Source organism: Amphiura filiformis, chromosome 3, assembly GCF_039555335.1.
Source record: "Amphiura filiformis chromosome 3, Afil_fr2py, whole genome shotgun sequence".
NCBI lineage: Eukaryota > Metazoa > Echinodermata > Ophiuroidea > Amphilepidida > Amphiuridae > Amphiura > Amphiura filiformis.
In genome coordinates, this window is record NC_092630.1 from 43,580,460 (window position 1) to 43,597,044 (window position 16,585).

Genomic DNA, 16,585 nt, shown 5'->3' on the forward strand with positions numbered 1-16,585 from the left:
ACACTTATGGCCAGCATTGTCTCTAAGGTACAAAAAATCTAATTTTAAAATGTGTGTTTTGGCCCATATCTCCTCAACCATAGCTTGGATTTTCATCAAATTTTACATGAAAACGGAGAAACTATTTATCTTTTCACTTATATAAAAATTATTGCATTTTCCTCATGTGATTTAGGGATACGGTCACGTTTTATACGCAATATCATGTATTTTACAGTGCGTTCTGAACATTATTAGCCTATGCCAACTACGTATTTTGCGTAAAATGACGTTTTATTTTGAAAGAGTAGTGATTTAATCACCAGAAATACATGATATTTGTTGACAGGAATTGATTGAAGTCTTTTAAAAGAGTGATTTTGGGAAAAAAATACTTAAAATTAAAAAAAGCTAATTTTTAGAAGAAAAAAAAAAACTTTAATCATTTTCATCGTTTGCATCAAAAAGCGTATGTGGTATTTACTAGCAGTATATCGTGTAAATATAATCATAGTCGGCAGGAGTAGGCTTAAATTACATTTTATGACTGAAATTTATTAAAGCGCTTTCAAAGAAACTTATAGTAAGTATAGAAAGTAAAATATAGGTAGACATACAGAAAAAAAAGAAGGGCGGACATTGGCAAAAAAATTAATAGAGCAGCGAATATAATATGATGAAGGATATTGTAAAATAATAACAAAAAAGAAAAGAAAAAGAAATCTAAATAAATTCAGGCAGATGTGGCAGATGACGTATCCATTGCGCCACAGAGCTGTGTAACTTCAACAGGCTTAAACTATAATATAATGCTATTCAACATGCATGTATATAAATATACGCTCTACACACGATATACAGTCCAAAAAAATACATTTTTACGTCATTTGTTTCATTAACTGAATATTTATCATATAGCAGGTGTTGGCTGACATTGTGCTCCACATTTAGTTCAGTTTTTGTCGGGATAAATGACTACTGGGACAAAATCGGATATATACATCTTTAAAGAGTAAAGAATTTTAATATAATATTACTTTCTTTTCTTTTTACAAGCGTGTATATCGTTCGATTTTGTCCCAAAATCATTTACCCGCCCAAAACTGAAATATATGTGATACAAATATCCAACACCTTTTTTTTTTCTTTTATTCCATAAGCGTATATTTACATATCCTAGCATCATATCATATTACAGCTCTGTTCTATTAATTTTTGCCAATGTCCGCCTTCTTTTTTTTATCATTTCGATTTGCTTCATTTGTGGTAGACTGCATGGTAAATTGGGAAAACAAGTGTGCATGGGTTCGATTCCTTTATTTGTTTTTTGATCACGAGATGTTGTGATAACTTTTATTTTCTTCTATAGCTGTAATGTAACATTTTAATTGGTGGAAACAATAATTTTCCATTTTAAAACCCAAGTTTTTGACAGTTAAAGTGATGAATAGTGAACTTAGACAGGGCCAAAATATCGTTTTAAGACATTTTAAGTGACCAGTCCCTAAATTTCAAATGTAGCCATCCAAAAAATTTTTGGTAAAGCCACATGATAAGATCTCTAACTGCTCCAAATTTGGTGTCAATATCATATTTACTTTTTTGAGTTATAAGCAAAAACTGAAATTAGATGATTTTTTTCAACTTTTCAAATACAACCATGGCCAAAATGTGTTGGGACACTTATGGAAAACGTACACTATAGTATGACCTTATTTCCGTTATTATTAACGTGATAAAGTGGAGGTTTCTTTGGTGTCAAGCCTAAACACTTTCCTAACACCCCAACCCTCCCCCTTCCCCACCAATCAATGTTGGGTGCCACAAGGCTCGTGTGACCAAAAAAGTCGAATTCAACATTGATTGGGGGAGTGGGGGGCTTATTTACATTACCCTATCAAACCGTCCCAACACTTATGGCCAGCATTGTAGTTTCTTGTATTTGATTTCTTTAAACTTACCTCAAATGTTATAGAGCCATTGTGATCAGTGTCAAAAGAATTGAAGACATAATGAGCATAGTGGCTGGAGTCTGCAAAGAGAAACACATACAAATATCATAGCACAACTCACCAAACGTAACAAAATAAATGAGATATAGGAAGTGGGTTCTTTTAGTGAAAATAGATAACACAGTAAAATGATAACACAGAAATTATGAACTTGTTGCATTTGAATAGCTGATACATAATGTCAATACCATTTCCAAACTGAAATTGTCAACATAATTAGTGGTAGGCCTACATGTTTTGCTTGCATGAGCAGAACTAGATGAAAACATACACACATAAACAATATGAATCATGACATGGGGTGCAATAATGCAAAATAAAATGGTGATGAAGTCAACATAAACAACAAAACAGAACAGCAACATAATTATATATTTGTGTTTTTATTAATGTTTGTGTCTTGATAGGAGTTTGTGTAGTCCAGAAGACCAATATTGTGATTGAAAATATTTTGTATGTAATTTTTTTTGTATGTGAAAGAGTACCAGTACTTGAGCACAGTTGCCAATTAAACGGTCAACAAAGGCCCTATATCCTCACAATGCTCATGCCTTGGCAATGGCACAACCTTTTTTTTTTTTTTAAGCAGCCAAATGAATTTACAAACATGTACAGCAGAAGCCTCTTTATGATACCAATTTCTGATAGCCGACTTCATGTTTGACTAAATGGAAGCTTTTGAAATTGTGTGCGTGCAGAAACAGGAGATTCTGTCACATTTTGTCCTTGTAACTCCGCTACCTACAGCCATATCAACCATAATAGACAAGGCATTCACGGCCTGCAGGTAAGACATTAACTCCATGGCAAAAAGAGCGTATCTTGATAAGTTTACTTTATTCACGTTTCCAACATGCCATATCACTTTAACCTAGTTCACTGTTTTAGTTTGTATCCAAAATAGAACACTTTTGAAACTATATGTGTCATGCATGGGATTAAAGTAATTGACCACAAAAATTGTCAAAATTGTACCCTGTTTTCGGTCAGTGCTTATGCAGGGTAAAAATGGCAACATTAAGAAGTTTCTAGAGAGAAGGAATCCCCATTGGTGAAGAATTCATTATGGTACCACTCATGCGTATCAGTTCTCATTTTGGCTGTGCAGCCATTGTGCATGTCATTCCCATATATGCAAAGTTGCCCAAATTAGTACATTTATAATATGCTGTGGTTGCAATGAGTACAGGTTTTCCCAATCCAATTTACCTACCATATAATTTGAATAATTTCCTTCTCTAAAAGACAGTATCTATCTGTAGCATATTAACCTGTTATATCCTTTTGACTACTTATAAAAATTTGTAAAGAGCATACTGTGGATTAGGGAAGTATGATTTCAGAAAGTATATCAGATACACCTTTCTCTTTGATAACTGCTACAATTGCCTGGCTTCTGTGAAGCAGAAACGTGACCATCAGTATGCCTCTTGTTTAGGCGTGCGAAACGTGTTAGTAATGGATATATATACATTTTACCACATGCCTGCGGGGTGATACTAATGGGTCAATGTACTCCTTAATGTGTTCACAATGGTCATGGAAGATGGCTAATCTGCTAGGTGGACGGTGCATGAGTGGACAGTTTACAGGCTTAAATCGGCTTATTTTGACATTCTCTCCTCATGCTCAAAAGAGGTTGATTGATATTCAATCGTAAAAATGTGAAATGCAAGTAGGAGTTCAAAGTGATGGCTCATATGAAGTGAACTATTATGTAAATGTTTTACTGTTTGAAAACAAGATTGCTCTTATATCTAACATTATTGACATATTGGAATAGACATTGAGAGGCTATGTTTTGATTGCCAAGTTGCTGCTTTCTTTCAGGCATTTTGGGAAAAACTATATATGCTCATCACCCTAACCCTAAAACGCACTGTGAAGAGGACATTGATGCAGGCATATGTATGATCTTATAAGAAATACAACCCTCATAAATTAAGAAATGGGGCAAACTGCACCTATCATTTTGAAGTAAAAAAAAGTCTTGAATTCTTTTTGTTATTCAATATGTTGTAATTTAGATGTGTTCATAAATTCCTTGCAAACATGATGCACGAGGTCACGACCTGATGATCAATATCACAGTCTCAATCTCGCTAATGAAAATTCTGAGGTTGGAATAATTTTCTTGTGTTTGAATCGAAAGTTTTAAACTTTAATTATGATACAATTTGCTTAATATGTGTAGTATCATAATTGCAATTCCTGTCAAATCTACAAGCAAGTTCAATAAATATTTGTCTTTCAGTGAGTATTATTATTATTAATACATTTACCTACTTTTAATTGAAATACAGCTGTATCTAAAACAAATTAACATTACAAATATTCATCAAAATATTGACAAAATTTGATGACCAAAGTCAGCAGCTGTTCGGCATGCATGTCACGTGTATCGTTAATTTCATTGAGCAAAAGAGAAAAAATAGCTACCTACTCATGGCCAATAAGCAGCTCTCAAGAAATACTTGTGTCATCATCTTGCATGTTATCTACGTCATCTAAAGCATTTCACTTAGTTAGCTCCTTTTAGCATAATTAGTTGATGCAGGCTTTTACCTCATTCCCTATTCCCTTAGCACGTATGCACTGACCATCCTTGCTACGTGAGCTTTTTGAAATGTTGCCAGATTATTCAATTTGTAGCCCAAAATTACAATTCTCTATCTTTAACATGATTGTTAGTCATCTGGCATATAACATGTGCAAACTCTAAAATTCTTGGCCCGATTGGCTGATTTTACCTAATGTCTATATTAAAGGAGGATTTTCCCATCAATAACCTTTCTCCACTTTTACTTCATCAGAATAAAGATTTTGGTATCAGTGGAAAGCCCATGTTGTTCATTGATCTTATGGAATATGAGGGCTGAAAGATATTGAGAAGTTTGGAAGTTAAAATGTGTGTAAAGTGGGTTATCCCCCTGGACACTACTGGTCATATAACAGCATTTCTGATTTGTTGATATCTTTAAATGCTCATTTCAATAGCCAATTATGACTAGGCTTTAAACTACTAATGGTCAAACTTGCATTTGCCGATGATTTTATTAATACCCTCCTTAATTGGTTCAAAATTGGACACAATATTCATTTTAACCAATTGGCAGGTAGTTCTCATTAGGTTAACCCACTTTTTTTCTACCGGCCTAATGCAAATGGAATTTGAACAGCCTCCAAGTACCTCAGTATGTAACAGTATTAACGTGTATCTTTCTTAGACCGGTTTGACCAACAAGAATATTAATGTGGATAACAGGGATTACTATTGCTCTATCTAGTAAGATACACCAGTGTATAACATTAACGACAAATGCTGTTTTTCCTGGAGCAGTGTGTCCTATCAGAATATTTAACTGTGGTCTTTGATGTCAAAAACTGGACACACAGCTCTACAGAATGAGTTTTCTGATATACTGCAATTTTCTGAAGTAGTCTTATTGCATGGACATCCAGGTCCAGGAAAAACATCATTACATTCTCTAATGTTACACAATCATCTATTATTCAATTAAACATAATCCTGATATTTAATAAAGAATCGGTACTACACACCCTGCCAGGGCTGTAGTAAGGTTGAAAATATTGGAGCCGCTGTGAAGAATTGGGGTGGTCGTAATAAGATTTGGTGTCAAAATTGATATAATATCATAAAGAAATGCATAGCAAATTACTAAAACATTGAGCCAGCCAAGCTTTCATAATTATTTCTTCTCTTTAAAGTTAGATGACCTAATCGATAGCCTTATCCCCTCACTTTATCTATCTAAACTGAGATTTTGATATCAGAAAAAAACTAATATTTTTGGAATAATAAAAATAAAATATAACGCCCAAGGTATGTATTGTTTAGATGTTGTGAACAAAAAAGGGGTATACCATCACCAGAAGTATGCACTCTTTTATGGGGTATTGCTAAACATTTTTTTACTTCTAGTATCCAAACTGCTTATCCAAACTGCTAAGTAATATATCTTAAATTTTAGAATATAATTTTTTAATGGTAGACCTCAATGTAAGACAGAAAATACAAAGTAAACAAAAATCAGACCATCCACCTTTAACTCCCTAACTTCAATATTCCATAATAGTTTCAAATTTGCCAAAAGTATCTATTACATTGAAGTCACCACCCAGGATATATGATCACATTTACCAATCTAACTGCTACATAGAACTTTCTAGTCAGGTGCATTGACCATTATGAGACGGCTATATATCAAGTCTATTAAACCATTAACAGATACGAGGTGACATTTATCTGCGTTTCTGAACAATTTAACCTAATAGTACGTATGGCATGACTTAAGATGTCACACCACGTCTGTTGTCTTGTAGATAACTAGTCAGAAGTATGCATAAAGCTGTCAGGGCAGTAGTGTTGGTGTATATTTTACATACAAGCATGTATAGGTACTTGTAATGTGAGCTATACTTCATCTGTCTAAATGTGCTACAAGTTTGTTTATTTTTTTTTATGTGATGTTTCTTAGAATGATTTCCCTGTGTTCAAAAGCAATTATGATATAGGTTCAGTGATAACTAACATGGTTCTAGTAAGAAAAAACAAATAACCTGATATAAGAGATTATAAGCACTAAAAAAGCACTTTATAAGGGTATGAATTTATCAATGTATGCCAAGATCAGGCCCACAACCCTCCTGTAGTAAATGCCCATCATTTGAGCACTGGAATTCAACTGTGCCTGTAGTATAGCTCACTGTGCATTGAAGTATAGCTCACTGTGCCTTCAATTTTGATAACTGTTTCTTCACATTTTTGTACCTGCATGAATCATAGGCCATAGCAATGGTCTTTTCCAGTTGAAATATGTATCTTCCACATAATGGGTGTATGTAGCCCTATTTGAAATTTACACTTACACTCCCTGTGTAGGAGATTAAGGCCATGTATTCCGTAGGGGGTGTATGAAATTTAAGTGGAATAACCAAATAAAAGCAGGAGAGCAAGCTATTCCATTCTGTAATAATGGTAGTACATTGGACATGTGGGCTTCCTCACCAAATTTAATGGAGTTACAAAATTGCAGTATCCATAAGATATGCCTGCACTGACTTACAATTACGTGTCTTCTCTATTATTTCCATGTAAGATTTATACACTATACTTGCTAAACCTTGATAATATCATTTGTGGCTATCTGTAATTACAAAACTTTACATAGTATCATTAGAGTCATAGTCTGACCAAGATGCAGTTGATAGAGTGAGAGAGTGTGAAATCATTCTGTGCAGCATGCAGGTGTGTCTGTGAGTCTAAAAGTGCGCAAGTTTAGCTATGTACTATATTTTGTTATCTTCAAAGTCAAAAACTAGTGGCAATAATTCTACTTGAAATAAAGCTATATATATGCAAAAAAAAACTATAAAAGTTATAAAAGAGATCTGGACGGCACAATGCAACATAGAGTAATTATTTCATATTTAATGTTAATGATATGAAGTTGATATAATCAAAACAAAATAATTAATCCACATACAAAAAATAAATAAATATCAGGACAGTACAATGCAATATACTACAATTATTCATATTTGATGTTAATCAAATTAACAGAGTTACAAAAAGTACAAAGTAAAGAACTAATCCACATACAAAAATAATAAAATAACTGGATAGCACAATATAATATACCATAATTATTTAATATTTTATGTTAATGATATAAAAAGTATACAACTTAAAATTCCATCAAAAACCAAAACAAAAGAAAATACTGAGAACGAAGTTTTACTTTTTATTATTAGCTTGCAGTTTTACAGACAATATAACTAATATATATAGTTAATGATATACAAGTGTAGTCTACTGCTATAAAATCACAAATGCCCATACCTAAAAGTGGACATTGCCCTTTTTTGTGGGTTATTTTTCTTTTCCTTTTTTCACAATTTGATTGTGTAACATCCTGTTTCCAACAGAAGTAGATAGTGATATATAGCAAATTAGTTTAATGGGTGTCATGTTAATGGAGGACGATGTGCAATAATGAGGCTTAGATCCATGTGAATTTGGTTACATTTATGACAGTGCTATCCCCAGGTGCTATGACTATGAATGCATATTCCTTGTTCAAAAGATGGCAGAACTGATGTTTCCAGATAAAAATGAAATTAGATCAAATAAATTCGCTGTACTTTGTAATTCCTGCTTCCCTTCAATAAATTGCTACAGAAAATGCAATAAAAGAAATAGGATTTTGATCTAATTCTCTCAGAAACAGAGATAAAACTTCCTGCATTTTATTGAAAGCCACAAATAGTATGTTTTATTTGACATAGAATATTTGATTCAACATGCCTTTACTGTTAATCCATTTAATTCCCAGTCATGTGTGACTCCAAATGAATGTTTGTTGACAAGAAATCAATAATACATGTCTAACAGATATATAAATAAATTTCGGATTTATATAGCGCCTTTTTCTTGAAGGATTCAAAGCGCTGTAATTTCACAATCAGATCGCATCAACTAGGCCAGTTGCAGCTGAACCTGGCGCAGACCTATCCGGACTTAGATTGTAACATCCACCAATTTTTTATGCAGCTCTTCCAATTCCATTGGGTGAAGGAAGTTTTTTAATAACCAAACAACTAATCACCAATTTTTTGAAAGAAGGAGGAAACCGGAGATCCCAAAGAAAACTTGCGAGAACGAGCATGGAATCGGGATAAACCAAATGCACATACAGTCCTTGGGCACGGCCTGGGCTTGAACCTGGGACCTCAGTGGTGCAAGGCGCCAACTCGCTCTACCATATTCAACAAACATTTGTTAATAAATGGAAATAAATTGAACCAGAGTGAATAACAAATACTTGTTGAACAAATACTATATGTCAAATATTTTGACTATGAATACACCTTTAAAGTCTTACTATGATTTGGACGAACTTAATGATATGAATCCACCTTTAAAGTTTTACTATGATTTAGATGTACTAAATAATAATAATAATGATAATAATAATAATAATAATAATAACACTAACAATAACAATTACGATAACGATAATAATACTACTACTAATAATAATGATATAAATAAAGCCTTATAATGTGCCAGTGTCCATCCACAAAAGATGTTCATGGTACAGCAACATTTACTTAAATTACATTGATTACTTACACTTAACAGATAACATTACATTACATTACATTACATTACATTACATTACATTACATTACATTACAATTCATTACAATATGTATTTATCTTCATCCACGGAAGGCTCAGAGCGCAAATTATTTTTTCTTTGCATAAACCAAGGCCAAAGTCACAAGGTATATTTTTTTCATCGCCAACCATTCATAATTTCTCAACTACATTTGATACAATCACAACAAATATAATGAAGATAGGGTTCACACATTTGAGCCTTCCAACTACAGATGGTCATTGTACACTTAGCTCAAAAAAGTATGTTTCCGAGCTGCCACACACACATTTGTTTTTTTGGTACCCATTTGTCTTAGAGAAATTGGTCAATTAATTTGTCACAAGATTAAGTTTTGAAAGCATCTAAAGCTTATTTTGACTGACTTTTTATCTGGAGAAAAAAGTGGGGAAAACCTAATTCTACATTGGGTTTTCAACAAATTTCACAAGCTCTGAAACAAACTAATTTTGTTGTTGGCCTTGTTTATGTAAACAAATGATGCTGCATTAAATTACATACTCTGCTTCTGTTTTAGTTCACTAAATAATTATAATATTAATAAAGCTACAAATTTATGACACAATTAATCTGTGACCTGGTCCACTAATGATAATTGTCATCATTGATGGATGATGAGAATGATATTATATGGTAGTTAGGTAGTTTTATGATGGTAACACCATATACTGCAATTGGTGGGAAAATATCTCCAGTAAGACCAAAGTCTAAGGTTGTATGTCTTAAAACTTAATACAAGTCATCTGTACCTATAGTCTGTCCACATAGAAGTACAAAGTAAATAGACCTCGGAAACCGGAGGTACGAGAATAATATGTCGGTGCAATACGGGCGTAAATGCTTCTTTGGTGCACCAACTGCTACGCGATTTGTACTTGCCGAGCGCACCACACTGTTTACGCATCGCATGTTTTAACACGCAGTGCATGTGACACGAAGAATCAACCCCCCATGCCACATGTTTGGTTTGTACTTCTATGTGGACAGGTTGTACTCACCAAAATATTTCCTCTTGGACCTATCTACAAAAGTTATCATTGTGTGATAATTTTACGTATATCCATTTAGAACTATAGCTTATTATTTTAACACCATACTTTTTTTAATGGTTTAACATCTTTCATGCATTTTTATTCATTTCTTATCAGTTCTGCAATCTTCTGGTGTCACTGGAAGTCTCACTCACTGGAAGTACATTCAAAGTAACTAATACAAAAATGCTCATTACACATTACTATGAAAAATGACATATTTATTGGGAGAGGGCCTGAGAAGCTGTAACTGGCAAGTACATACAAAGTACTTGAACTGCCATTACCCAAAATAAACTGATTATAATTTGGTAGATGTCAATGCAGGGACTTGCCCCTACTGGATCCTTCTCTGGATCCACTATTCATGCTATTATACTGGATCTATTCTAGTTTAAATCTGGATTAAAGTAATCAGGTGGAAGCCCCATATTGGCATGCATAATGAGACATTACAGGTGAGGTGAACTTGAAATTGAATTCATATTACACATTTATTTAACTTTAAAAAAGTTTAGACACTTCATCTCAACTTGATAAGATGTTTTACAGCCAATTCCGATTCTCAGCGGGACTGAATTTGAATTGGCAACATTTAATACATAGCTTTTCATTATTCCTGCATGCTACAGCACACTATTTGCTGTTTTAATCTAAGATCAACTACCATGCAATATAACATGAAACATATTGGTAGCTGCATGACAATGAGACATTTCATGTTTTTTTCAGCAATAAATTGCAACTACATTTAATTATTCATCTCTGGATCATTGTATGTGGGCATTTGTGAAGAGGTTTACTCAATCATGTTCAGATTTTAGTCACTATAGTCAATGTAGACCTATTTTGGCAAATAAGAACAAAGTTGGTGTTTCAAAATGAGAAAAAATAGGCATAACGAGAAAAGAAGATGACAATGCTTAGAATAAGAATTTAAGTAAAACCTGCGATACTCAAAATTTTACTTAAATAAGAAGAAAGAAAAGCAGAAAGTACAAAAATATTACTTAAAAAAGAAGAAAGAAAAGCAGAAAATGTATTTCAGAGTGTGAAATAAGGTGTAAAATTGGTTTGCGTATATTGATTCATGACTAGAAGTAACCAAAAAGAGAACATGCTTGAATGAATACACTGTAAACGTTATCATCCTCAGATTTATTCCTAGGTTCTATTACAATACCTCGGGACTTTTAGAAGCTACCTCAGGTATACAGACACTGTGTCCTTTACATATTTTGTGCTCTCAAACATTTTCTTGTTAAGCAGAATGATGCTTAGGTTCAAAACCAGCACATTTTGGCACCTATGCAAAATTACTAATATGATAAATGATGCATTGTGGTGCTTATAATTATTGTAGGACTACAATGTACTTAAATTTAAAACAGGTACTGAATCGTGAGATGCCAAATGAATCTAAATTGGAAGACAACATGTAGTCATCTGTTGTTAGGCTACAAGCATGCCTATTTTCCAGCATTCCCAACAGTACAGCACCTAACATTTGGAAAACACCACATGGATATATTTAGGTTCCGACAGGACCTAAAATTTATCCCATGGTGCAATATTTGATAATAACTTGGCATACCAAATGTTCACCATAATAATTGGTTTCTATAGAACAAGAGACTCCTCTATCAAATTGTCTGAAGTAATCTACTTCAGACTCTAACTTGGCCAATGCAGCTTCTATTACAATGTCTATTTCCATGCAGACAGTGGTCAAACAAAGCCCAGATGTTGTAGTGTACACACCACTTATGAAGGGCTATATAGAGTAAAGAAGAACCTTGGTGATAAACATGAGGATGATATTGCTGACAGCGCAAACCTCTCAGAAGACTAGCACTTACCGTAACTTGACTTACCTCCTTGTGGGAAAAATTGTGCATATATATCTTTGAATGTGTCTTCATTTACAAGTCCTGACGGACATTCCTGGATAAAAGTGAGCAAAAAAAAATAGATGGCCATCAGCAAAATATGGAGAATAAGCATATTTATGTAATTTTTATCATTAACATATTTTTATCATTAACATATTTTTATCATTAACATATTTTTATCATGAACATATTTTTATCATAAACATATTTTTATCATTAACATATTTTTATCATTAACATATTTTTATCATTAACATATTTTTATCATTAACATGTTTTTATCATTAACATATTTTTATCATTCATTAACATATTTTTATCATTAACATATTTTTATCATTAACATATTTTTATCATTCATTAACATATTTTTATCATTAACATATTTTTATCATAGATGAGAGGTCAAAAATGTGCAATGTTATTTTGTTAGCATGGATCTAAAATATTGTAGTCAAAAATGCCTATTGGTTGACAGAAGTTGAACCCCCTGCTCAAAAGATTATGTCCTAAACATGACAATAGGCCATTACATGTACAGTTGAACTGTTTTGTTAAGCTGTGAATCATCTCATTCTGCCATGTTAAATCAAAATCAACCTAGTCCAAAAACTCTCAAACACAGGATAACCGCTACAATTTATTTCATATTTCTGCCCACTATTCTCAATTCTTGCATATATTTACTCCCACACATTTTAGACATTGAAACATACCATAAACGTTTTCATTAATATGGCTATGATGAAACATTATTATCTGCCCCTAACCACTGAATTCGGAAACAATAGAATTAGCCATGATCGTGAGGAATTATTTCCAAATCAATTAAGAGATGACAAAGCTTACAATTAATCAAATCAATCATGTATGTCACAAATTGGATGTTATTAATCCTATTCTTTGATAAGTCAAGCTACCAATAGCCGACCTATTTTCTGTAAATTGAGAGTATCTGCTTAGAAGCACTTCTCACAATATTATGCATACTAACTCATTGAATGTTATCCATAAAAGACAAAAGTATGTAACTAATTAAGTTTTCACGCTGCGTTTATATCTTTATTTCTCTTACTTTCAAAATAGATTCTAGTAGAAATATATGAATAAAGGGGATTGATATTATTGAGGTGTTTTTGTTTTATATATTTTGCTTCTGTTAAATTGCAGTATTCATTAAGGCAGATATCATTGACTTATGTTGTATTATAAAGATAACCTAATGGTGTCGCAAGAACTAACAATGTAGTAAATGTCAAAGTTGCTATCTACAGTAGAAGACAATAGGACTTACTATCTACAGTAGATAGCAAAGTCAATCAGAGCTACTATCTACAGTAGACAGCAAAGTCAATCAGTTGTATCTATAGAACATAGCAAAGTCAGTAAGACTTGCTATCTACAGAAGACAGCAAAGTCAATCAGAGCTACTATCTACAGTAGACAGCAAAGGCAATCAGTTGTATCTATAGAACATAACAAAGTCAGTAAGACTTGCTATCTACAGAAGACAGCAAAGTCAATCAGAGCTACTATCTACAGTAGACAGCAAAGGCAATCAGTTGTATCTATAGAACATAGCAAAGTCAGTAAGACTTGCTATCTACCGAAGACAGCAAAGTCAATCAGAGCTACTATCTACAGTAGACAGCAAAGGCAATCAGTTGTATCTATAGAACATAGCAAAGTCAGTAAGACTTGCTATCTACAGAAGACAGCAAAGTCAATCAGAGCTACTTTCTACAGTAGACAGCAAAGGCAATCAGTTGTATCTATAGAACATAACAAAGTCAGTAAGACTTGCTATCTACAGAAGACAGCAAAGTCAATCAGAGCTACTATCTACAGTAGACAGCAAAGGCAATCAGTTGTATCTATAGAACATAGCAAAGTCAGTAAGACTTGCTATCTACAGAAGACAGCAAAGTCAATCAGAGCTACTATCTACAGTAGACAGCAAAGGCAATCAGTTGTATCTATAGAACATAGCAAAGTCAGTAAGACTTGCTATCTACAGAAGACAGCAAGGACAATCAGAGCTACTATCTACAGTAGACAGCAAAGGCAATCAGTTGTATCTATAGAACATAGCAAAGTCAGTAAGACTTGCTATCTACAGAAGACAGCAAGGACAATCAGAGCTACTGTCTATAGTAGATAGCAAAGTCAATTTGAGGTACTATCTACAGTAGGCAGCAAAGTCAATCAGACTTACTAACTACAGTAGACAGTGAAGTTAATCAGAGTTGTTATCTTGAGTATAGAGAAAATTCAATCACACTTGTTATCAAAAGTTGATAACAAAACCAATAAAAGTTGCTATCTTCAGCAAAAACAGCATACACATCAGAAAACTATATGAAATTATTTGTTTATTCAAGGCTCTTACACTTGTTTAGATTCTAACATATTATGATGATATTGTAAGAAAAAACATTTTAACTCATCCATAGAGAATTACGACCTTCAAACAAAACTGTCTATACATTCTTTCAATATTTGTCATGTTGTCTAATTGCTCTATCTCCCACCAGGCAAACCATTACCATTCATGGTTTGCCTTCACCTTGGAAACTCTACTGTATTTACAGGGAAAAACACAGAATACTGCCTGGCACCAAACCTGCTAATTTATCAGTCTTGCTAAGTGCCTTCAATGTCATATTGAGACACAAGGGATTTCAAACTTGTTATAACTTATTCTTGTAATAAGTCAAACATTTTTCATTAATTTATCTTTCATTAGTTTGAAATTGCATTATTTAGGCTCATTCACATGTCTACTCAAAATTGTGTAAGGTTTTGTTTTAAAAATTGCCTTCAATAAATTAACTAATCAAGTTGCTGAAGCTATAGTACAGAAAAGGTAGTCAAATTCAGCAGCATGTAAGTATCATCCCGACTCATCCTCATTTACTATTATCATCATAAACATCTGCTTTGGCAATCTGATGCTGCAACACATCAAGGCCCAAGCATTTTGTTATTGTTCACATTTTTTCTAAGCTTTTCTAATTATATACTTGAGTATACGGCTTGAGGACATCACGACAAAACATGATTGCATTATACGACGAGAGATGCTTGCTTTATCATACAGGCAAGATGGCTAATTTGTTTGGCTACTGATTTGACTCCGGCAAATCACAGGACAAGTTTAATCTTTTTTTAAACCCGTAGGCTTATATTTAATAGGTAGCATATCATAACATGATCAGTAATAGGTATGGCTTTAATGTAATGGGCAAATATTTAGTTGTGGTTAAATAAAAAAAAATTGAATATCTGAAAATAATATGGAAATGCAAGATAGGATATTATAGATGTAGCATTTCTAGATCAAATCTATTAGGCTAATTGCTTTCATAATAGAAAATGTTAATTGAATGGGACAATTACAACAAATATTACAAAACTATGTGCAATAGGGATTACACTAATACCACTTACATGACATATTTATATATTTTTCGGATTCTTTGAACTCATAATTCCAAAACATTTCAGTTCATTTTTAGTTACATGGCTACCATGCAATCTTCACAGAAATGAATTGGGGGATTAATGCACATAAAAGGTGCTTTAAACAAATATACTTTTAAAACACAGATACAAATATCTTTTAGAGTACAATTTCCAAAACCTTTATCACGATGCATAAAAAATATAGCAAAAATTAATTTAAATAAATATGAACAATATAAATAATAATCAATGTGAAGTACAGGCCTTGCGGATTAAAACAAATCATACAAATTTGAACATGTTTGAATAAATATAAACAAATGCCTACTTCTGCCTACAAAATTTTACAAACAAATTCAATTATAGTGAAACGCATTATCAGATCTGCATTATGCTATTCCATCTGAAATCCATACACCTGCTATGGAAGACTAGTGTGTGAAATTCAAATGGGGTTACCTGAATAGGTGACTCCGTTTGAAATCTACACCCCTGTATAGGAGATCAATATCATGTTTCCCAGGGGTGTGTGGATTTCAACTGGAATAGCACATTAAGAATAGGAAATTCTCTTTTGCATCACATATACTCCAACAAAAGTATGCCAGTATCTGTATCATAACTTTTTATATAAACATTTGCAGTGGTTAAGTGGTTGTGCCTCCTATCCCATGGGCTCATGTACTTTCTTTATACAACACTTGAGTGATAAACAAGCAGAAGTTATCATTGAATTGGGTTAATTTAATCAGGATTTTAGGCTAACTGAAAAGTCAATTCTAACAGACTTTTGCAAAATCTTGCATTTGATTACGCTTGTTCTACAAGAAGCATGTGGTGGAGACTATTTTTAAGCCCAGAGCAAGTTTGGAGTGATTTGTTGCACCAAACTCACTGACCTCATCTCTCACTTATATTCATGAAAGCATGCTAGTAGCAGTTTTCCAGTATAAATGTAAGCTTTCATAGTTATCTTGTATCTTACATTGAGTGCTAGCTTG

The 16,585-nt window shown here is 33.0% G+C and overlaps 1 protein-coding gene across 8 annotated transcripts in view; it reads right to left on the reverse strand.

The window, feature by feature from the left end:
- LOC140148577 (A-type potassium channel modulatory protein KCNIP1-like) overlaps positions 1 to 16,585 on the reverse strand; it is a 548,406-nt gene that overhangs the window by 10,365 nt on the left and 521,456 nt on the right. For 7 of the 8 annotated variants that reach the window (XM_072170582.1, XM_072170585.1, XM_072170584.1 and 4 more), the window contains exons 3-4: positions 12,087 to 12,171; positions 1,941 to 2,011 (exon numbers count right to left, since the gene is read on the reverse strand). In XM_072170582.1, the coding sequence (XP_072026683.1) occupies positions 1,941 to 2,011; positions 12,087 to 12,171 (156 nt within the window). The remainder of the gene's footprint in view (positions 1 to 1,940; positions 2,012 to 12,086; positions 12,172 to 16,585) is intronic. The other variant, XM_072170580.1, reaches the window with a different exon arrangement.